The sequence below is a fragment of the Pelodiscus sinensis genome, chromosome 3 (assembly GCF_052426305.1).
Source record: "Pelodiscus sinensis isolate ZL-2025 chromosome 3, ASM5242630v1, whole genome shotgun sequence".
In the NCBI taxonomy this organism is placed as follows: domain Eukaryota; kingdom Metazoa; phylum Chordata; order Testudines; family Trionychidae; genus Pelodiscus; species Pelodiscus sinensis.
In genome coordinates this window covers 121,250,910-121,275,821 of record NC_143054.1, presented here as the reverse complement: position 1 = coordinate 121,275,821, position 24,912 = coordinate 121,250,910, and the positions used below count along the sequence as shown (strand labels likewise).

The following is a 24,912-nucleotide window of genomic DNA, read 5'->3' as shown; positions in this document are numbered from 1 at the left end:
GCGGCCGTTGTTAGCCATGAGGCCCTTTGCATGGATACTGCCGTAGCTACTGTTCGCACCACTGTGTCAGCCATGTCACTGGCAATATGCAGACCTGCTCTGGCACACTCATAGCCCTCTTGAATTATCTCACAGAGGAGAACCCTATCGGTCTTGGAGATTCGTTGTGCAATTTCCGTCAATCTTGCAATGTTATCGAAGCTATGATTGGACAAGAGCACCGCATAATTCTCAATACGCAGGAGAAGCGTGGATGAAGACTACACCTTCCGTCCAAAAATGTCTAGATTTTTTGCATCCTTGTCAGCTGCTGAATTTCTGACCTGTGGGCTCTTTGCAAGGTTGCCTCCACCACCAGTGAATTGGGCTGGGGGTGCGTGAACAGGAACTCTGCCCCTTTCGCTGCTATGAAATATCTTCTCAGTTCTTTTACACGATGGGGTAATTGAAGCCGGCGTGTTCCAGATCTCTGAAGCCGACTCTAGAATTGCCTCGTCTAGCGGTAAGGCCGCTCTGGACTGATGCCTAGGGTGCAAATTCTTCCACAACTTATGTTGTTTCACCTGCACGTCCGTTAGTTGAACTCCCTGCTCCCTGCGACTGTGCCACCCTCTTGAATAGGTCTCGGAATTCACGGGCATCGTCCGGTGGTGAAGGATCCGCCACGAAAACTGCATCATCTGGGGAGGACGATTGGACATCCCCAGGGGAAAGCTGTAGGCGTGTGCTCGTCTGTATCCGAAATTTGACCCTCCTCCGGATCAGAAAGGACTGATACTGAGGGGGCCGTGGGAAAGGGCGGCTTCGGTGACTGAGGTCTTAGATATTCTGGAGCATGTGGTGAAGACTGTCTCCGATAAGACTGATGGCAACAACAAGAGTGGGAATGGGAGTGTGATCTGTCCTTCTTTATGGGGGCATGATAACTCCTGTGAGCATGATAATCATAGTCAGGAGATGATCTCCTTGATGCATATATGCTGCCATGCCTGCTCCGATATGATCTGGGAGGAGAGTAGGTCGGCGAGCGGGATCTATGTGGAGAGACACAATCATATCTATAAGAGTAATTCGAGCAGGAGCGCCTATGAGAATTGCTATATGCAGAGGAATAAGCCCCCGTCTGAATGACATGCAGGTGGAGAAGGCTCAGGCGACCTGGAATGGTTTCTAGGTGCTGATTTCCTTGCTGCCTTAGCAGGAACAGCTGCCTGGGACTCCCGAGCTGCCTGGGACTCCCGAGCAGCTGTCAGGTCTCCTGCTGGTTTGCCATGGTTACGCTCAGCACACACCAGCTGAGAGTGTCTTGGAGGCAGAGAGGTTGATTGTAGTCTCGGTGCAGAGGGGTGGGAGGACTGAGCAGCTCTCGCTGAGTGAATGCTCTTCCACGGCGCGGAGTGAATGCTCCAGGGGAATTGCTCTCGTGGTGCCGGCTGCCCTGTCGGCACCATGTCTACGGTGCAGTGAGCCGTGGTATCCCGGTGCCACTGTCTGTCCTCTGGAGCGGCCAGTGCTCACTCCTGTGGAGGGGTCGGGGGTGCCCTCAGCAGTGCAGATTCCGGTGCCGCTCTTGACTCGTCCCGTTTCTGCAGGGACGGTTCCTTGTCAGGCAGCATCATTGGTGGCATTAGTGGCATGGCCAGCTTATCCCCTAAAGGGGTTCTGGTCTGTTTATGCTCCCTATAAGTAGGGGAAGCTGCTGCAGGAGCCGAAACTGTGCGCGGCTTGGATGATTCTGCCACAGACCGGGAAAGTGCTTTAGATGCCGGTCGAATGCCCACTGTTGCTGCCTCGGACTTGTCCTGACTCACCCGCGGCAGGGGGACTGCGGGGAGAGAGAAGCCTTTTTCTTTTTTGTTTTAGGCACTCCTGGTGATAGCGCCCTTCTCTTCGGAGCAGTTATTTGCTCCTGAGAAGTTTGTACAGGCTGAAGAGCCTTGTCACAGAGGAAGCTTGAGCCGGAGATCCCTGTCCCTGCGCGCCCGCGGGGTTAATTTCAAGCAATGAGCACATTTTTGGGGTACATGGGACTCCCCCAAACAACAGACACAGACTGTGAGACCGTCTGAGGCTGGCATAGCCTCTTTGCACTGGGAACACCGTTTGAATCCTGGTGTCCCAGGCATGATGAAATTGACTAAGCAAACTGCCGCACTGGCAGAAATTGACTAGAACGTCTTTCTCTCTCTTTTTCCCCCCCTTTTCAAAAACTAACTAATTAACAGGAAACTAACTACTGAACAAAGACTAACTATTTTACAATTCTTTCTGACAGGATTTGCTCTGTGTCTGAGGAGATCACAAAGCTCCACCAGCAACCTAGGACGGTTGAGAGGAACTGGCGGGAGGGAGCCGGTCTGCGCTTGTGATCAAAGGCTCGAAAGCCGCGTGCTGCAGGGGGCATGCACAGACCGGCCGAAGGTGGCTCTGAAAACTTCCGACCAGTGGCGCCGGGATGGACCCGACACCTAGAGTGGAGCACCCACGGAGCCACTCGAAGAAGAACGTTAGCTTTCTAAGTTAAAGCTTATTTGCTATTATGTACATTTCTTTAACTTTCTTTTTCTAGTGCTTTGAACACCAAACATTGAACAAAGGTTACTTAGATGACACAGACAAGTCTAAAAACATTTTTAAAAGCAGAATTAAGAAACTGTGTTTACTAGCTGGTAAAAAGCAGTGATATCTGAGACAGCACTGAACAGACTTATTTGTGTTTACTAAGCGACAATGCAGAATATTACAAACTGAAGCTTCCAATAGGCACAGACTTTCCTAATTCTCTTCTGTAATTTCCACTCTCATAAACAAAAGTAGACACCCTTATTACTAGCCTTTTTATTCTCTTCTTACTATGAACCCTGATATTTCAAATAGATATTTACAAATGTTGCACTATGACTTATTCAGATACACTTTAAAAAAAATTTGAGTGGCAGCTGAAGCCACTTGAGATGTGCATTAATAAATTTACTTTAGTGTAATGGAGTTCTGAAAACAAGTTTTCCATATTCAACTGAATAAGTATCTATTTTGTTGCTTTAAAAGAATATTTGCTCAATGATGCTTTGTAGGGATGACTTTTGGCCTAATAGAGATGCAGATGTCAAAGAAAGTTAAAATTCAATAATCCACTTTTGCTTTGTTCCATGTAATGGCAGCCAGAAAATATCCAGTAGATGTATAGTTCATGAAAATTTTAATGGTTTTGATAACTGAAATAAAATGGAAATTAAATCATTTTAAAGTGAGATATATGTAGTAAAAATATAGCAAGCATATAAACCAAGCATTAGTTAAGTGATTCAAGTTACAGAAACATATGGTGATAATCTTGGAGTAATGTTTGGAGAAACTATTTAAATTAAACAGCTATTAAATCAAGATTATGGGAATTCCATAGGGTGTCCCAATTAAGCAGCTTCTATGATGAGTTCTCTCTTCCATAACAAGATGTATATAAAATAGTAAAGAATAGTGCAATTATGACAATTGTACTCTCCTTCCTTCATCACAATGTTTCTTTCAAAAAGTGTGTTTTATTTTATATTTTTGTAGTTCTGAATTTTGTAGTATGTTGGGGAAGCAAGAGAAGGCTAGAGACTAGCTCTATGTGACATGCCATTCAGAATTGTTGGTACATATATCTGAGAGGAAAATCCAACAGTGTGATAGTGAAATTGCTGCTGGAATACAATACTTCACATATTCTATATCTATATTCCAATTCCCCCGAACTGGAGTAAAATGGAAAGCAACAAAACTAATTTCAGTTTGTACACATCTAAAATAAAAATTAAAAAGGGATCCATGTATGACAGGGTGAATCACAGAAGTCCCCTTTGGATTGTCCCTTGGTGTGCTGATCATGCCACTGACACCCTCCTTGCTCTCTGGGATGCCCTATCACCCTGACGTGCTGAGCCAGATCCACTGGCGACCCCCATACAAGGCACAGAGTTAGGGTTATCGCTGCCATCACCGCCACCCCCTCCACAGAGCAACACAGACACTGAAACAGTTCACCTCTAGGAGGGTGCAAATATAAAGGCTCAGCATCCAGGAAGCCAACCTACAATGGGACCCAACCCACAAATAAATCTGTCATACTAAGTGTAAAAGTTCTTACATAGAGAAAGCTTATAAGGAGGTCCACCCCCTTTATCAATTAAAGAGAGATATGCACTGTAGTTGCTACCCCCTCTCCCAAGTAACAATTATTTACACTGGGCTTTATAACAAACAAAAAAGTGCTTTTATTAAATACAAGAAGTAGGATTCAAGTGGTTGCAAATGAAAACAGCCAGATCTAAGTTACTAACTAAATTAAAATGAACAAAAAAATACTTAGCTAGTTGTAATCCACTAAAAAACTTGTTACATACAAATTCTTACCCTAAACACCTGTTCTTATCTCAGGTAAAGAACTTGGAGTCAAAGTTGATTTTTACCCTGCCAGAGTCTACAGCTTTTTCAAAGTTCTTTTTATCCCCTTAGGGTGGGCCAGGAAGTTTAAAAAAACCAGCTGAAAACAAAAGTTGGTTGCTTCCCACTTCTAAAATAGACTTTCCCCCCAGGACAGGAACCCTTTGTTCAGCATCCCATATACCCTTGGGAAAATACCAGGTTCAAGATGAATTTCAGTACCAGGTGGCATGGTCACATCTTTCTGGGCTCAACCACAATTTGAGGTTACAAAACAAACAAGACTATTAACGGTCATTGATTTGATCACCAAGCTATTAAGTTTCCAGAGCATCAGTAATGGCCCTCATTAATACATTTAGAATTATAAACAGATCCATGCATCATATTTCTAACTTCACATACAAGAATGATACATGCACAAAAATAGGATATACACATTCACCATTGTAAAATAAAAACTGACATGTTACATGAGGAATTGTGTACAGTATCTTCAAGTTACACATATTCATAAGCCAATATTCATAAGTCAAGTTACGCATATTCATAAGCCAATTTTCTTAAAGTATGGGGGGCTGCCTCAATAATAAAGTGTAAGTGAATAAACACAGGATGAGCACAAGTGTCTAGAGTAGGGGTTTTTTTTGTGCTTTGAACAGACATAGCACAGAGCTAGTTTAACACAGTGTTTTCTCCTGACATCACTAGTTGTGACAATTAGCCCTTCATCCTGTGCCTAACACATGTAAGACATGTCTATAGCTTTCATGGACACCAATTTTTTTTACCTCTTATCTAACAGCATGCAGCAATGCAGCCTATGACAATCTTCACAACAGTTTTTGCAGCCATCTCCTATTTAAGGCACCGTTGACAAATTAAAACAAACAGCCAATGTTTCAACATCCACTGTCCCTATACGAGGATTTGCTCTGCCCTTCTAAATTTCAAAAATGTTTGGATAAGACAGACCAAAGCCTTAACCAACTAAATATGATGATCAAAAGATTGCTGTTAAATGAATGCGTCAGCATTTCTGCAATAATTGTCTTTTACAATAAAAACATCTTTAATGCACTTTAACCACAAACATACATTATTAGTGTTTCCTTTTATGTAACTTACTTACCTTACTTGGATGCGTACTTGATCTGGCATCGGGTGAGTTTAGTGAAGAATGCATGTCAGACAGACCTGGAGCTACCTAAACCAAAGTTTTACAAAGAAACAACATATTTAAGATTTTGTAGGACTATGTCAGAATGCCAACTGATGACAGAGGAAGAACGCAAAACTTTTTGCCCTTTACTGCATACAAATTATGCTGTTGTGCAGCCACTTTAGCAATTCCAAGCCAGAGCAATTTTAAAATTAAATTTCCTTCCATCCAGTTTATTGGAGTGTAGTCAAACACATATCCACAAAAGGGCTGAATGAACTACTTCTGAGAGTCTGGCAAACAACATTCATTCTTTGACATGACTGTCCTGACCAGGAATGAAAATAAATGCTATCACCTGCGTTTCATTCTCTGCGCATACAGCACAGACACCATTAAATTTGGTGATCCCATGTAACTTCACTATATTTATGTAAGCTAGTATTTTGTCATATACACGCTTCATTTTCCATTTAAAAATACAACAGGTTTAAGCAGAAAAGCAGTATTTCAAATTAACAGATATGATTTTTTTTGTTACAAGTAGGGATATATCAGTCAGCTAAACACTAACCAGACAGAAGAGGGAGAAGTAATCTCTTTTATACTACACATAGTACACTGCATAAACACTAATCCCTCAGAATTGTTGTTTGACTAAAGCTAAATTAGAAACTACGTAGCAAATACTATATTGATTTACATCTCAGTGATTTTTTTTTAATCCTGATGCAATCAACAGAATAATTCATCATTACATCCTCTTAACACATGGTTGAATACTTTACCTATTATACTAAATTGCTGTTATAACATTTTTGATTAAAGAGTAATACATAATCTCATTCCTTTCTTAAACATAATGAAATGCTGTTCTCAACTTTTATAAAGACATGCTAGTAATTAAATCTATTTTGAAATTTCTTTTTGTAAAAACAAAACAAAAAACCCTCCCAAGGTTATGTCTACACTATGTATCTCTCAACAGCACAGCTGTACTGCTACAACAGTGCCACTCTAAGTTATGCTTGGTAAACACTCAGTTTTATTTTATCAGGAGGAGAGACAAAAGATCTCCAATGAAGGGTGGTAGTTTTGTCAGTGAGGCTGTGTCTAGACTGCAGGGTTTTTTTAAAAAAAAGTAGCCTTTTTTCGAAAAACTTAACTTGCGTCTAGACTACAGTCATGTTCTTTTGAAATTAAAATTGAAAGAACACAGCTTTTCTTTCAACAGCGGTACTCCTCATTTCACGAGGAAGAACGCCTTTTTTCGAAAGTGATCTTTCGAAAAAAGGCGTTCTTGACTGCAAACTGGGATTTTTCGAAAGAGAGCATCCAGACTGCTTGGGTGCTCTCTTTCGAAAAAGCGGCTCAGTTTTTCGAAAGAAGAGGTTGCAGTTTAGATGCTCTTTTTCGAAAGAAGCTTTTTCGAAACTATCTTTCGAAAAAGCCTCTTTCGAAAGAGGCCTGCAGTCTAGACGTAGCCTGAGAGAGTGTCTCCCACAGACAAAGTGCTTGATCAGTAAAACTTGTGTCAGTCTGGGAGTGTTTTTTCACACAATGAACAAACATTATTTGTTTACTCTAGGGACAGGGGGTAAGTTTACATATTCATATTTTCCTATTTTAACAACCAGCCTTACTTCAAACATACAGGCTACAAGAAATTAAGCAAACAAGGATTATCTCCAGACAACAAGCACATAGAAAACCACAGCTTGTGGGATTGCTGCTTTTGTTTCTCATTGAGCAATGGAACTATGATGTAAAGCTGAAGTGTCTCGTGAGTTAATTGTAACAAAAGAAGCAGAAACTGATGTTAGAGAGAGCCTAGAGCAGTGGTCTCCAACCTTTTTACACCCAAGATCCCTTTTTAAAGGACAGAGCAAGCCAAGATCTACCACCCCACCCCTTCCTTAAAGCCTCGCCCTCTCTATTCTCCTCCTCTCCATCACTTGCTATCCTCAACCATTATACTGCTGCTTCCCACCCAATTCTTCTGTAGAAAGGTTTTTCCAACATTTGGCCTGTCTAGACTGGACCAAATGTCAGAAAACCCCTTCTTTTAGAAGCTCCCTTATTTCTCGTGGAAAGAGGGATATAGGGATGACCAAAAGAGCATGTTTGCTCATCCACTAAAAAAAAGCAGAAGAACAAACACATCCCTGGATGCAGAAGAGTTTTTCTGGGATATCTCTGGAATCCTGAAAAACTCCTGCAGTCTAGCCGTACCCTCGCTGGGTTGAGACAGGATGTGTAGGGTCTGGGGTGGGAATGAGGGATTTGGGTGTGGAAAGGGTTGAGAGGTGCAAGCTCTGGGAGGAAATCTGGATACAGGAGGAGATGGAGAAGGACGACACTGGCTCAGGGAGGGGGCTCCAGGCCAGGCAGTGTTGAGGTCAGATGTAGGGTTGGGGTACTAAGCAAGCCACAGGCTTATAGATGTGAGGGTTCAGGAATTTGGTTTAGGGAATGTGAGGGGCTCAGGGCAGGGGGTTACAGTGTATGATAGGCTCAGATCTAGCATCTGGGGGCAGGGGGTGCACAGGAGTGTTATGGCGCTGTGGCCAGATGGGGGTTTGGCCCCAACTGGGAGTTTGTTGGCCAGGCTTTGTTTTTAAATAAAATACTATGTCAAACATAAAACATTTCTGCATTGTCTTTATTTATGAGAAGGGCAGGGAACCTGTCTTGAGTCAGGAGTTACTGACCCACAGAAAAGTCAGTTGGGGCCACACAAGTGAGATGCAAAAAACAAAAACAAAAAAACCCCCACACCAATAAACAAATACACCACACCTCCTCCAACCCCTCCCTCCCCAGCCTCATTAATGTGGCCCCAACTGTGCTGGTGGGAGCAAGGGACATGGTACTGGGGAAGGGTGCCAGTGGGTGCTGGGGCAGGGGATAGGGTGCCAGTGAGGGCAGGGTTCTGCGGCAGGGTGCCAATGGGGCCAGAGAGTCCCCTGCACCTGCCTCCTCTCAGGATTCCCCCCCTCAAAGGAGGGAAGCCCCCCGTTGTGTGCCCCCTCTGCACCCGACTCCCCTCTCCCGCAGAGCAAGGAAGCTCCCGTCATGTGCCCCCTCGGGGCCAACACCCACTCCTGCGGAGGAAGGAAGCCCTGTCACGCACCTCCTCCTGGGCCGGTGTGAGCCTCCCGCGGAGCAGGGAATCCCCCGGCACGTACCCCCTCCAGGCCCAACCCCTTCCTCCCGCAGAGCAGGGAAGCCCCCGGTGCGCACCCCGTCTGGGCCCGACCCCTCTCTCCTGCAGAGAAGGGAAGTCCCAGTGCGTGCCTCTCGAGACTCACCCGGTAAGTTCCCAGCACACCACAGACTTGGGGCAAGGAAGCAGCCAGCACATTTCCGGAACCCCTGGAAGTGACGCACAGCTGCACAACTTCCATCCACCCTGCAGGAAAGCTGCCACTACCTCCATTGTCACTGGAGGTAGGTAGTGGGGCTTCTTGGGGGTGGGGGGAAAATGAGGGGCCCAGAACGCCTTGCTATCGACTGGTTGGTGACCATGGGCCGAGAGAAAGGGGCAGAGCTTCATATATAACTATCTATATTCTCTGTAACTTACATTTAGCTACCATCAGATCTTGTCTAAAAGGAGAAAGAAGTTAAAACTGGCAAAGCTATATCTGTTTTGCAAAGGGACCACTATTTCTTAATATATAGTCAATAGAAATAGTTAAGGAGTTCTCAAAGCAGAACATAATGTAGTGCAATTGAAATAGACCTAAAATTGGAGTCTGGCAAGATAAATGACTTTGTCGTCTTGAAGACTATACAAAAATCTAAGAATTTATCACAAAGGCGGCAGGTTTTAAAAAAATATTTTAGTGTTTTATATCATTCTCTTGGACTACTGTTTACAATAAAATGGATATCTGTGCCTACATACAGTCCAATACACCAGTGAGCATAGTATGTGTGCCATATATAATAGATGTATATGCCATAAAAAACTTTTGAGTTCCTAATTGTGCAAACATGAAATTCTCAAAGATCAAGAAATGAAAGAACTACAACTACATATGCTACTGCCACACCCTGCTTCAGATGTATCTCCATTTCTTTGCAGAGGTCTGCCAAAATATGATCTTCACTACATATTTACAAAGCACTGTTGCTCTGATAGCTTCCAGAATGGAATCCTGTTTCTCCATTTTTTGGAAAAGATTTTGAGAAAACTCTTGCAACGCTTTCCCCTCCCCTTATAAAGTTAAGAGACATTCCAAAAGAAACTATTCTCAGTTCACTAATTTTTTTTTGGGGGGGGAGGGGGGGGGAGAAGAGGGCACGCACAAAGTTTCTCACTCATTGCTGTCACCTCTTATATACTGAAGTATTCTTTCTGGATTGGATGAATAAAAATCCTCTTCATGGATATGATCCTGCTCCTATTGGGAGTCAATGGCAAAACTCACAGGGGGTTAAATGGAGCAGAATCAAGCCATATATTCATAGACTTTTAAAATAAAAATGAGAGAAAAATTCACACTCTGGCATTGGCCTTGCTGCTATTGCAGCTTTATCCATTTTTCTTCTTTTAGGACAACTCTCAAACTACTTAATCCCCAAAACTAAAAACTAGGGATGTTAAATATTTGTTAGTTGAATAGTCGATTAACCTGATGAATTCATATCAGTTACTCGCCTATTCTATAGTCCCCAGGAGGGTCTGACAGCCAATGCAATTTGGCCCCACACCTGATACAGAGGCAGCAATGCAGGGTGGCAGCAGCCCCTGGTGGGGGGAGGGAGCAGGATGGGCGGTCTGAGTTCCCAGACCAAGTGTGAGACTAAACTGACCAGGCTGCCTGCCCGCCTGGCTCCTAATACATTTTAAATGCAGAGCCACAGCAGGGGGTAGGTCCTGGACCTGGCATACATCAAGAATGAGCCAGGCTCATGGCAGGGGGAGGTCCCAAACCCAGTTCGAGCCAGGACTGAGCCAGGCTGCTGGCTAACCTGCTAAAAAAATTACTGGCAAGGGACTGAGGGTAAGGGAATGAATGTAGTCTATAGCATTAACTATAGACTATACTATTACATCCCTAGTGAAAACACTGCACAGATGAATATCCTGGTAAATAAAGATAAAAATATTTACATGTAATTTGACTTATCTGAAGACCCTAAGAATTGAGGAAAATCCTAGAATAGCATTTAAGAGCTAAAATCCAGAAATGAAAACCCTGATGGCAACTTTCTCTATAAATACTATTTCCATACGAAGTATAGAACTGGTGCATCTCTAGAAGCAGCCAAGCAATTTATAAACTACATAAAAATGTAAATTGTAAAAATATTGTAACTCGTTTATTTTATCAATACTTACTTCTCCGCTGTTGGAACCCTTTTTCAGCTGACATCTTCTGACCACCTCCAACAATAAGGGTCCACCTACAGTACCTTCTGCTTCTATAATTCCTAAATCCCGAGCTAAATTCTCTCGCCCTTCAAGCCCATTTAGCTGAAAAAAAAATTAATATACAAATCTTAAACTCAAATGTAAATGGTAAACTTTTCAGGAGTTAGCCCAGCAACAACTTGACCAACCAATCAAGAATTTCCAAGTATACACTTTTACACATCAGGATTAGCTGACTCTAAACAGCAATTTTATTTTATACCACATTACAGAATTTACAATGCAGTCTTAATGCAACATATGAATATTATATGTAACTTAACACACAATTCAAATTAAAATAATGTTCCGTTCAAGTTGGTTTAGTCTATTACCTTTTAAAACTGAGTCAATACCATACTTCAATCAATGATTATGCACCAAGCTCAGCACAAAGTGGACCACAGCCTCCATGCAGGATTTCAGTGACTTCAGTGGAACTGCACAAGCATATGGCTTCACCTATGTGGAGCAGTATGCAGAATCAAAGCCCTAAATTTCCAACTGCTATGGATCCAAAAAATGTGTGATTTTAAATAATGACCCAGATGAAAAATTGTCCTATTCTGTTTATATAATAGCTTATAAATCAGTTAAAAATGAACAAAAGGTAGCTCTAAATTCAACTCTTACACACGTAGCTGAGACATAAAAGTATGTTTTGTCCAAGTTTTACAGACACGAGTATAGAATGGCTACAAACAGCATCCTTCCTCTTTTAAATTTTAAGGTAACCATGTTGAAGAGGGCAGCAGCTCTCATTAAAAGGAAATTAAACACAAAACTTTACTTGTGATGTAGACATCATCTCATTCAAAACAGAATAAAATTGCCAATATATTTCACATTGGCAGCTTGCTGAGCCATCACAACTATATACAGGCAGTCCCCGAGTTACGCGGATCCGACTTATGTCAGATCCGCACTTACGAACGGGGCCCTCTCCCTGGTCTCCTGCAGACCAGGGAGAGGAAGTAAAGCGGCGGAACACGCAGGCAGCCCAGACGCATCTGGGCTGTCTGCTGCCCGCGTACTCCGGGGCTTTGCTCCCCGTCCCCCTGGTCTGCAGACCAGGGGGACGGGGATCAAAGCAGAGCAAAGCCCCAGAGCACGCGGGCGGCAGACAGCCCAGACGTGTCTGGGCTGCCCGCGTGTTCCGCCGCTTTGCTCCCCGTCCCCCTGTCCCGCTGCCCCCATGCTCCGTGGCTTTGCTCCGGGCAGCTGTGGTACAGCAGCTGGGGTGCTGCCGGTTGGTCCCATAGCACCGCTCTGGGCGCTACGGGACCAACCCGGCAGCACCCCAGCTGCTCTGCCCCAGGCGTCCTGATTCAGCCACTGCTGGTCAGTTTCAGCAGTGGCTGAATCAGGACGCCTGGGGCAGAGCAGCTTGGGTGCTGCTGGGTTGGTCCAGCGGCAGCGCTACTGGACCAACCCAGCAGCACCCCAGCCGCTCTGCCCTAGGCGTCCCCAAGTCAGCCGCTGCTGAAACTGACCAGTGGCTGACTATTGGAAGCCCCTGCCCAGGGCTTCCTGGAATCAGCCGCTGATCAGTTTCAGCAGCAGCTGACTTGGGGATGCCTGGGGTTCTTAAGTTGAATCTGTATGTAAGTCAGAACTGGCGTCCAGATTCAGCCACTGTTGAAACTGATCAGTTTCAGCAGCAGCTGAATCTGGACGCCAGTTCCGACTTACATACAGATTCAACTTAAGAACAAACCTATAGTCCCCATCTTGTACGTAACCCGGGGACTGCCTGTAATCATTTAGTCCATAAAGGCCTAGTTTTACTCAAACAAAAAACCTTCGGAATAAAACATCAATGCTCAGTCCCATTAAATTACTACAGAAATAACTAATATTGCACACTGAATGTATTACTTCATAAAAGTGTGCAGCCAGGAAACAATATCATTAGCAAATATAGTAAATCATGGAAAGTTACTGAAAGGAACTCTCTCAGAATAGATTACAGCCTGAAAAAGGACTAAACCTGTCATCATGGTATGCTTTATTTTATTTCTATTCAGCTCATCAAATATGCCCCCATTTACACACCTCAAAAATGCCAGCTCCGCAATCTGAACTTGGGTTTTGAGAGTTAATAATATCAAAATATGCTTTTGGGGACATCTGTACAAGTCCACTGCCTTCACTAAGTTTTACACAGGTATAATAGATTGCATTTTAACTGGAGGAAAAAAAACCTACAGATAACAAAGAGAACTCATCTTGTACACTCAGATATGTTCACTCTGCATGGCTAACAACAGATGCAGTATATAATAACACCATTTTTGGCTACTTAATTCAGCAGATGTTAACTATAGATGCACCAAGACAAACTGTTAAGCAAGCAAGTGCCATTTTCAGAATAGACCTTCTAGGGAATACTTAACATACTTCTCTAATATATATGTTAATCTTAATAAAAGCTGATTCTGAATACACATGGAGATGAGGACATTTGACACAACAGCGGATTCTAGGTGAATTTAGGATGAAGTCCAAAGAGAGAAAGATAGTCAATTGCTTAAGAGTGTTCTTCTGTGAAACAGGTCAAAAATCCTTTCACTAGGATTTAATATAAAGCACCTAGTATGCATCTGTTTATCTAAACTGAATTAACAAATGCCTTATAAATAACCACTTTTTAAAATGGATATTAAATCAATATTCCATACAAGTGAAAAAAAATTATTGCTGCTCAAATTCAGGCTTAAATAACTAGTTTAGCAAGGGTTCTTCAAAATTAAATAACTGAAAAGTGATCAATAAAAATAAAGAGCTTTTCAAAGGAATAAACATTAAAAAAAAAGAAAAAGTGTTTCCAATTAGAAATAATTGTCATATACAAGTATTTGATCATCAGAGTTGCCAGGTGTCTGGACAGTCGAGTATTTGAGTTCTCTGTTGGGGAAAAATTGAGAAAAAAATAAATGAGAAAATATAAATGTTCGGTATTTTCTAAATAAGATGTAATGTAGATTGTGATGGAATGTCAAGTGTGTCTTGTATTTTTGTTGAAACCATCTGGCAACCTTATGTGATCATAGAAAAAATGTTTATTAGGAATAGCTAAATATAGTACCAACTTTTAAAACAAGAACACAGTTTTTAGTCTCCATCTCTTGTATCAGAATGCTAGGCCAATGCCTCAAGCATGTAACCTTATTGCTTAGTGTAGCTGTTCCCAAATGCCAGGCTACAACCTGCTGCTGGGCTGTGGAACCCTGGCTGCCAGTCTGGGGCCCAGGGCACACTGCTCTTGCTGCAGGTGTTGGGAGAGGTGTGTTCTGCCTTGCCTTTCAGCCAACCAGGGCCAGGCAGAGGCAGGGTCTCCTCCCAGCCACAGAAGAACACTTCCCTACATGGTGGGAAGGCCACGCAAAACTGCTCTATGCATCCCTCGTCACCCACGAAAGCGCTCTTCTGCAGCTGGAGGAGTCTGCCCCTGCTCGGCACTGGCTGGCTGAGAGGCAGAGCAGGACACGCTTCTCCCAACAACCACAGCAGGAGTGGAGGTGCTGGGTGGTGCCCAGAGCCGCTGCAACACAGAGAGCAACACAGGACTAATTGAGGGGGACGGGACAGGCCCTGGAGGCTCCAGGGGTAGGGATAGTGCTGGGGGGCTCTGGAAACTCAGCTAGTAGTGGGGGGAATTTAGGGGCAGGGCAAGCATGGCGGGGGGGAGGGGGGTCAGGTCGATGGGGCTCTGGAAACAGGAGACTGGTACTGGGAAGGTTTGGAGGGCTGGCACTGAAGTGTTTGGGATGGGGGGCTGGCACTGGGGAGCTCTGAGGGTGGGAGGCTGGGCACAGGGTATTCGGGTCAGTGGCTGGTACTGGGGGACTCTAGGGTTAGGGTTGGCACTGGGGGCTGGGCTTTTGGCAGACCAGTAATGTTTTATTTTCATACTTAGCGTCTACATAATGAATTTGCAAATATACAAATAAAATGATACCAGTCAGCCAAAAGTTTGTAAACAAGTTTGCTAGTCTTGTGTATCAAAAAGGTTGGGAACCACTGGCTTAGCGCGTTTGAATCACTTGCATGCAATCAATCACTTGTTTTTCCTCCAGTTTCTCTCAGCTCTGGGTCTACACTTATTTCAAATCAACAGGCTGGTTATTTCAAAATAACAACGCCTGCTTTCTGTGAGGAAAAACATTTATTTTGAAATAATGACAGCGTGGATGTTCCACTGCTGCTATTTTGAAATAACTACACCCCAAAGTCACTCCAAGTAATTACTCTCCAGTGCTTCCTGGGGCAATAAGTTGAGGTAGCACGTCCATGTTAAGGGAGCCTGACAAACTAATTTTGAAGCTTCCCTGTAGCATGGGCATGCCATTTCAAAATAGTTATTTCTGGAATCATTATTTAAAAATAATTTCCTAGTGTAGACATGACCTTAGAGTAGAGCCACTTTATTTCACTCTCAATTCAGTATTGCTGCACTGATGAAGACATGTGAAATTTGGCACACTGTGCAAAGGAATGTTATAATTTGATTCCAGAGACAAAACCAATTTATTTAAAAATGACAGAGGTAGAAAAGAATTGATGAAGCACTTAGGTTTTAGCAGAATCAACTTAAAAAACAACAACAAGAGAATTATCAGTTACATAACCATGCTTTTCTCTACTTGAAACAGTCTATGGCTTGTGATAGTGCAGGCATACAATATTACGTTCCAGCAGATTTTCAACATAAATTTGATTAACTGGATAGACCAAACCAAATCTAATAAAGCATCTATATCTGTTCATTTAAATTGTACCAGTCAAGTTAGCATATGATTAAAAAGAGTATCTTTCTTACTGTGCTCGATTCAGGCTGAAAAACTGCCAGTGTAAAGTCAAGATTGAAAAATCGAAGAAATTCTGCAACAAGACTAGCAACCAAGCAACCTAAAAAGAAAATAGGAAAAAAATGTGATACTCCGAACAGAATTAAATTCTCTAATATTAAAGGACTTGATTTTTAAAGATGTGTGTGATTTAGGTATTTCCAAATCCTCAGTCCAAATCATGAAGACACTTAAAATTAAACCAAAACTGCTGAAGCAAAACTCAAGGCCCTAATTAACCTCCTAAAAAAAAATCTAGCTCAGACACCTTAATCTTGGTTTCTGTCCCACACACACTTTTAATGCTCACCTCTATAGTCTACTTTCATATTACAGCGTCAGGCTGCTGTTTCCTATTGCTCTAAAAAGACTCATCTGAGTTACTGTAAATCAAAAAATAACAAAATGAAAACACAGAAATTGGTCCTCTCAACTGAGACTATGGCAATAAACTAAATATTAAACTTTAAAACACAATCCTGACTTCAGTGCATGCAATCATAGTTTTGAAATTTACTTAAGAGGACCAAGACTGGCTACTATCTTTACTGCAAATCTGTTTATGACCAACATTAGGACCATATTACAAAAACAGGAGCAAACAGCTTTACCTCCCTTTGCTTTAAAATATTTTTCGATACTCAAGGAATGGATAAGTTAATGAACAGGGAAGAGCTTACCATCTTTTGTATTTAGAAACTTTTTCAAGCTTTCATTTACCAAGGGTGTTTTGTTCTGTCAAAAGATGAAAAACCAAGAGGACAATTAATAAGCATGTCCCTGGACTGCAAAGAAATTGTAACACTTCATCAAGAGTTGTGGGTATACAGGCCTTACTAGTATAATACCCAGCATATACAATTCATTTTTACCAAATAATATGTACTTTTATACTAAGTAGAATAACTGTAATTAGTAGAATAGTATATTTAGATTACCATAATTAAGGCTGCCTTAATATTTCTGTTACCAACCCCTATGGATTATAGTTTGTCTATAAAAATATTAATATAGCCAGGAATAGTCTCAGGAGGTAACAAATGTTTATGTTTTCCATGCAGTTCAAAAAAATTACAAGTTTCACTCAACTGCTAACAAATTCCTGAAAAAAAAAAAATAGAATTTTTCCAACTATTCTGCACTCGCCGTTTTTGAGAACGGAACTGGAAGATTCTTCAGGCAAAATACAAACTAACTATGAGTTAACAACGAATTACTAAGTAATAATTGTAATTTCATTTTTTTTGCGCAATACCTTCTTGCAAGCATGGAAGTGCTATTTTTGCCTACTAGATCTGTTCTATTTAACTTACATTTTAAAATCAAGGAGAAATTAACTTGCAAGTTTTGGTCTGAAAAAATTAATTTCAAGAACACCTAATTCTACACCAAGATTACCAGCATACCAAAATATGCATCAGCCTAATAACGATGCCCGTACATCTCCAGGAATAGCATTTGTCTAAGTCTGTGGTGTCCAACCAGTTCTGAAACAGTAGCCACTATAGTAGCTACTGCTATAGCAACCTAGCCACACTCAACTGGCCAAATAGTCACATGTGGCTAGTGGCTAGCATGTTGGATACCACAGATTTAAGTCAACTGTTCCTGTCGAGACACAAGCAGTACAGAAATATACAAAAGAGAATTTTTTTCTTGAACTTAAATTTAGAATTCAGAGGTTCTAATTTTAAATGTAAGCTTATATATGAGTAAACTTATAAAGTATCTTTAGGTTTTTTTTTAAATGCTGAAGTACTCCTGGCAATGGCATGACTTCACTAATTTTTCATAATAGGACTTTTGAAAGCATTTCCATCTTTTACATTTCAGAAGTCTATTATGATCTGATATAATACTATGTCAAAAAGAAACATTTTAAAAGAATTTATCAACACACACTTGATTCACTGGAGTATCTTTTTAGATGTTTGTAGTGTTGTTGCAGCTGTGTTAATCTCCATCATATTCTGAGTCCAAGTGGGTGAACTATCGTGGAAGAGAATCTTCTGAGGGTCACAGAGCTATTCTTCAGGGACATGAGAAACTCATAAGCTTGTCTCTTTCCACAACAGATATTTGTCCAAGAAAACGTATTAATTCATCCACCTACTCTCTTTCCTATCCTCTTCAGAGTCATTCCAGGCAACTGGATAACATGCTATTTGAAATCTAGCCAAGATCAATATTTTACCCAAGAGAGTTAACCATTTCTAAATGAGATGTTATGACACTATACAAAGCTTATAAATACAATACATATATAAATTCCAACACTTCATGTCACTGTTAGTAAAAACTTGATATTTCTGTTATCTGCAAAGCTTGATCCTGTTGCCAATCAGTAAGAATTTAAGGATAGCTCCGTATTTTGGCAAATTGACAAAATAAATAAATAGATAAAATAAATAAATACAACCCCATGAAATTATTTGTATTTTTATTGACTAAATATTCACTGAAAGCTGAAATAGAAATCACATTATTTTATCTCTTTACCTCTACTTTTTCTTGCTCTTCAAGTGCCAAAAATACAGCTGCTCGTAGTTCTGCCTACCAAATTAAAAAAAACAATACTTTTGTAGTCACTGTTTTCTCTCCACAATTTGAACATAAACAAGCAACTAGGCAGTCAGGTATTTTCTTAAACTGGACCCAGCTTCTTCCTGAGGCACTTATATTGATTTTAATACACTTAAATGCCTTCATTATATTAAACGAAAGCTATATGAAACATCTTGGAAAAGAGAAATAAGAGTTTTCAATCTGAAAAAGGGAAGAAACAAGAAGAAAAGTAATGTGAACTATAGTAGAACCTCAGTTACAAACATCTTTGGAAGTTGTTCATTACTCTAAAATTTTCATATGATTTTGTTATGCTTGTTTTTTCAGAAGTTTATATATCAACATTGACTTAATACAGTTTTGAAACTTTACTGTACAGAAAAAAATGCTTAATTTAAATGAAAGTTTCCTTACCGTATCAATTTTCTTCTAAAACTCCCCCCCCTTTTTTACAGTAGTTTACAATTAGCACAGTACTGTACTTGCTTTTCTCTGACTGCTGTTGCCTGATTGCACACTTCAGATTTCAAATGAGATGTGTAGTTAAGCTGACACTTCATAACTCTCTGGTGTAAGATTCCACTGTATATGGCTTATTAAATCAGTGGTTCCAAATCTTTTTTATACCAAAAGCCTCTTTTATATCTTTTTTTGGGGGAAAAAGAGATTGGAGTACCCTTGGGGTTGGTTTCAAGTGTTCACCCATGTTTGTGGGTTCAAAGCACTTGATGGTGGCAGTATTAGGATTTTGCAGGGGAAGTTTTTGTACCAGAGTCTGTAGAGGCAAGGTTGTGGTGCTCTCTTGCAGGTCCACAACTTCTGCATTCATTGTGCCGGAGTGGGGAACAGCCTTGACAGAAGGCATGAGATACAATCTTGTCTACAGTACTCTTGGGAGACCTTATCAAATTTAATTATTTCTGGGGTCCATTGTATTATACTTTTCTGGCCCAAGCCATTTAACCTTTCCCCTAGCAGGCAGACAGTGTGAGAATCTCATGAGGTGTTATGAACTTCAAAAAGACTACAAAGAACAATGTGTCAGACAAGAAGAAACTTCTGAGACAACCATCCTCAAGTAGTTTGCTTGAGGAAATATCTAGGGGGAAGTCAACGCAAATTCCCCACCTCCAGTTATGCAAAAAAACAACCTTTTGAAACTACTCCCCGAACAGACAACCATGGTGTACTGATTATGAGTTCGCAGAGTCTCAAAAGCAAAAGCTCAAGCTAAATAAAGACAAGACCAACTTATTCATGGTGATGCTTGTTCTGAGCTCAGGCTATTACTAAACTGTAACCATAGAAAACCCATTGGCTGAGTCTGAGGGACTGACTTCTACCAAAAATCTTTATTGGGTTAGGTGGGGAGTGATCTCAGATAAGCTTCTGAACACGGGTATAGATTCTTTTATTGTTTGTAATGTGTTTTCTCTGTGTTCCTTGTGCCTTAAGAATAAATTTGCTTTCTAGAAATAGTTGTGTGGTAACCTGTGACTGCTGGCAATCACAGCTACTTTCAGTCTTTAAAGAAAAATATAGATACAGCTGGTACCCGAGTTGCCAACGGTCGACTTACGACTGTTGGCAGTTATGACCAAAAGTGTCGTAAATGGCGGACCCCGAGTTACAAATGCAATCCGCACTTACGAATAGCGCGGTCGTGTGTAACTCAAAGGGTTCCGACTTATGAACAAACCGAGTTACAACCAACTGCTTGGTCCGTAACCGGTTCGTAAGTCAGAGACAGGCTGTATAGATGCTGGCCTGTTTAGGCAGCATGGCTTGCTAGTGACACCACAAGAAACCATAGAGCCCTGGAAAAAACACACACACACACACACACACACACACACACACACACACACCTGGTCAAGAGGGAGAGACCCTCAGGTCTCTTCTCAAGACAGGTGATAATTGATGAACCTGGTACTAAGAGTGGGTGCCATTCATAGACCATGAAGGAAGAATACAGGCACAGTTGCCATGAAATGTGACAGAAGCAGCTGTGGAAGCTAGTTAGTACTTTTAAAATTAATAAGAATCAACATTATATCATTTTAATAATTTTATTTTTACCCTCTGTTGTGGCAATCCTGTTGCCAACTGTCCAATTAGTTTAGGCTGAACTAATAAAACTTACTGAACAAGGTGCTGTTACCTTTATACTGTCAAAAGAATCCCTCTCTTGTTGCTATGACCAAGACATGTTGCAACTGCTACAAATTCCACGTCACTAGTGCCATTTCACCCAACTAAAGTACCATAATATGATTCTGAACAAGTCCTATCCAGTCAGAATATAGTGCAGGATATGGGGAAGAGGGATGAGGAAAGAAAGAATAGAGGCCCTTCTTTTTCATATTAAGACTGTCTCCCTGAAAGCAGAAGCACAAGCTCTTCAAAACAGGGTCCACATCTTTTGTTTGTGTACAGGACACAATATACAGTCAGTCTTAATGGAAACAAGCAATAAGAGAACCAATGTGTAGAAGTCTTTTGTAGAAACATCAAAAGAATACATGAAGAAAAAGGAAGGAAAATACATGTGGGTAGTTTTGAATATTAACTGTTATGATCATGGATTATGAACACTAATGTTATATATTTCAATTTAAAAGAAAAAATTGTAAATTATATGTTACACACGTTTAAATATCTGCCAGTGTAGAAATTAAGGATATGAACATGTATCATTGTACACAGTTGACCAATGAGCTTTGACTCATCACTTAACATACAAGGTTACACACAGCCCCTCTTCCCCACAGCATGCAATGTCTGAGCATAGCTTGTATTCCCTAACTTATGTGTTGTTAAAATAAAAACTAACCATGCATACAATACTCAATCAATGCATTGAGCATCATTATATTTAATCCACCGTGAGAAAAAAATCCTTATGCATAATGTAAAACTTGAAATTCCTATCAAAGTAGATCACATCAATAAAAGCAGCATAACTCCCAGAAATTACAACTACCTATCAAAAGTCCACGCTTACTCCCATTCAGATGGCTGCTATTATATGGCCATTTAGACTATTGTGTTTAAGAAATAAAAACTGTGAATTTCAAGAAAGCCTAGCGTTAGGGACAAAAAAGTAAGCTACAAGTAGGTGCAGGAACCATTTACAAGTCACTGTAAATGGCAGAGGGACCAAGTGAAGAGTAGAATGCAGTGTATATTTCCAGGAGTCTCTTGCTACTTTTATCTCAATCAAGGCCAGCTTCATTTAACAATATCAGTTACTGTTTTTGCATTGTAGATATGCTTGGCAGAATTCAATTTTCCCAATGATTTTACCTCAAATCCAATGTGTATTTTTAAACTTCATAAATCATGCAATTTTCAAAGTTAAATAGATTAAAGACTGAAAAATAAATGATCAAAGAACAACAGTAAGCATCAACATGAAAACAAAATTGTATAACATTAAAACAAAACATTTCAAAACACAGAGTAAACATACTAAACCTAAACTCTAATCAGTTTTCAAGCAGCATTTTTCTAATTGTTAATTTCAGTTATGGATAAAAATATTTTTGTTTGTGTATGTTGGTGAAATCAAGGTTTATCAACATTCACGGGATAAAAATCAAAACATTCCAAGCCTATTTATAACTTGCAGTACTCTAAAATGGAAAGGTTTATGTAAGGATATATAAACCCAGAAAGGAAGGTTTTACATAAGAAACTCAATTGAATTAGTGACTACTATGAGTGACTACACTATAATCAACTCTAATTACATGCTGTCTTTTATACAGTGAACTCTTTTAATTCATTAATGAAATTTAAGAAAGGAAAGTAAAAATACCATATTTATGTCAAACTACAGGGGACAGTAATGTTTCAATTGGACATTTTTGCTTGAAGTGTGACATGTATCTGAACAAATTAAGTGGAATTTAAAGGCAGTGACCTGACCACTACTGACTTTTAAAGTCTGGCTTTTCTAGTCCCTTACATTTACCCAAATAAATCCTTTGATGATAATTTTACACTCCAAGGCTATGTCTACATTGGCATGATCTTGCGCAAATACTCTTTAATGCAAGAGTTCTTAGTATTTGCACAAGAGAGCATCCACACTGGCATGTGCCTTTGCACAAGAGATGTGCTTTTGCGCAAAAGCATCCGTGCCAGTGTAGACGTTCTCTTGCGCAAGAAAGCTCTGATGGCCATTTTAGCCATCGGGCTTTCTTGCGCAAGAAATTCATGTTGCCTGTCTACACTGGCCTCTTGCGCAAGAACAGTTGCGCAAGAAAGCTAATTCCTGAGTGGGAGCATCAGAGTTCTTGCACAAGAAGCACTGATTTCACACATCAGTGTTCTTGCGCAAGAACTCCCCGCCAGTGTAGACAGGCATGTTTTTGGGCTAAAGCAGCAGCTTTGGTGCAAGATCGCGCCAGTGTAGACACAGCCCAACTGCATGAGTGACTAGATAAAGAATGGATTTTGCTCTTTGTTGATAGCATACCTCTACACTGGTCCAAATTGAAGACTAAGTTTCTTGTCTGACGAATCCCTAGAATGGGCTAGAACCAGCTTTATAGCCAGGCACAGGCCTAGTCCTACAGCCATGTTACAAGGCTGATCCAGGCAATTTTTGTAAAGGGACCACTTCACTGATGTTGGCAGTGGTCACGGGCCCTCAGGCGGAGGAGCTGTTCCCTCCAGGCACCACTTGCGGGGAGAGATTTTGCATGCTCCCCCATGGGGCCTGGGTCTCCTTCCCCTCCCCCAGCCAGGGTTGCAAGGTGCCCAGAGGGAACTGCCAGCCATTTTGGATAGCTGGCAGTTCCCTCTGGCACTGCGCATCCCTGACAACAGGAGGAGAGTTTGCATGTTCCTCCACCCCGAGGCCCCGAAGTCTCCCTCCCCCAGAGGCAGCAAGGAGGGCGGGGAGTGGGGAAGAAGAGGAAATGCAGGACCCATGCTGGGGGGAGTCGCTTAAAAGCTAGTTCCTCCCAGCCCTACTTCTGCAGTGCCACTTAACTTTGCACACTCCCCATCGCCCCCTAGTCTCAATTAGCCTGGGGGTGGAGGGGTGTGGAAGATCAAACAGCTTGGAAGGCCATTTCTTACCCACCCCTGAGCTAATCCTAAACCAGGGATGGATGAGTTTAATCAGATCCTGTTAAACTCTGGTAGGGAGCACGAGGCCAGCAGTCTAAGGGGGCTAGGGACCCATGGGACCTTCTATGGGGAGCCCTCTTAACACCTCTCTCCCTACCCCTACATCTGCTGCAACACCTTTAACCACGAAATCTATTACTATTTTTACATGCCTATCCCAAACCGAGCTACACCTGGCTTTTCCTCCTAACGTGCACAGGCTTCCACCGTATTTCAGCCCTGCCCAAACTGTGTCTCAGCATTTGCAAGGCTCCAGCTCACTGCAGACCCACGGGGAAGCCAAGAATTGACTGGGGGCTTTAGCTTTGCAGGGGCGCCCCGGGCCCAGAGCTGCCACGCGAGCCTAGGGAGCAAACTCGCCCCCAACGCCGCGAGCGCAGCGTCAGGCGCAAAGCGAAACTCGACCAGGCCAGGCCAGGCGGCCCCGTGGGCCAAACAAGAGGCGCGATAGCGTCCCGGCCTCCCAGGGGCGGCGCCGGCTGGGCCCAGCCCCAGCTCCCAGCGGGGGTGAGGGCGGCGCAGGAAGAAGCGAGCGGAGTCCCCGGCCCCGCCTCACAGCGCGGGGCGGGCGCAGTAGCGGTTAGTGCCGTTAGTGCAGTTGGCACCGCCTCGCGCTCGCCCCCCGCCCTGCAGCACACGCATGTGCCGCGCGCGCCAGGGAGCAACGCCGCCGCGAGTACCTTGATTTTATTGAGCACCCCGCTGCTCTCCAGCGTCTGCACCAGGAGGTCCCGCAGCTCCGTGTCCTCCTCCGCCGCCGCCATCTTGTTTCTCCCTGACAACCGCCCAAACTACGTTAGCGGCGGGACGGCGCGGGCAGATTCGCGGCGGGGAAGAAAAAGAGGCGCTGACGTCAGGGCCGGCTGGAGGGGAGCGCGCACGGGCCGGGTAGACTCACTGGGCCCCCGAGAGGTGGCGGCTGGTCAGGTGGGGGCGGGGCTGGTCAGGGCCGCTCTCGAGCCCGGGCGCGTGGAATGTGCGGGTGCTAACGGGCAGCGCCGCGATTGGCTGGAGGGCGCGGGAGGTTTAAAGGGAGGGGGCGGGGCTGGGTCAGAGGCTGGGCTGTGGCGCTGCGGCCGTGGGGGGCTGTTTTCCCGCCGTTTTTGTGGCGGTAGCGCAGGGAGCGTTGGGGCGGGCGGCGCTGGCTAGGACGGGCAGGGCCCGGGCGAGCCCCGCGCAACCAGACCGTGTCACCCGGCCATGCCCCCTTCCCGTTCATTAATGGCGGTGCCTCATGCTGCGGAAACACATTACAGGACTATGTAGCACTTTAAAGACTAACAAGATGGTTTATTAGATGATGAGCTTTCGTGGGCCAGACCCACTTCCTCAGATCAAATAGTGGA

At 42.6% G+C, this 24,912-nt stretch overlaps 1 protein-coding gene across 5 annotated transcripts in view; it reads right to left on the bottom strand.

The window, feature by feature from the left end:
* Positions 1-24,562, bottom strand: part of CEP43 (centrosomal protein 43) — a 70,408-nt gene extending 45,846 nt beyond the window's left edge. The window contains exons 1-9 of one of the 5 annotated variants that reach the window (XM_075924629.2): positions 23,740-24,121; positions 21,731-21,797; positions 18,359-18,412; positions 17,762-17,888; positions 16,540-16,594; positions 16,170-16,242; positions 15,832-15,920; positions 10,938-11,072; positions 5,558-5,632 (exon numbers count right to left, since the gene is read on the bottom strand). In XM_075924629.2, coding sequence (XP_075780744.2) covers positions 5,558-5,632; positions 10,938-11,072; positions 15,832-15,920; positions 16,170-16,188 — 318 coding nt within the window. In that variant the 5' untranslated portion in view covers positions 16,189-16,242; positions 16,540-16,594; positions 17,762-17,888; ... (1 more) ...; positions 21,731-21,797; positions 23,740-24,121. Of the gene's footprint in view, positions 1-5,557; positions 5,633-10,937; positions 11,073-15,831; positions 15,921-16,169; positions 16,243-16,539; positions 16,595-17,761; positions 17,889-18,358; positions 18,413-21,730; positions 21,798-23,739; positions 24,122-24,246 lie in introns of those variants that run through there. The other 4 variants (XM_075924630.2, XM_075924628.2, XM_075924626.2 and 1 more) reach the window with 4 other exon arrangements.
* Positions 24,563-24,912: the final 350 nt, after the last annotated feature.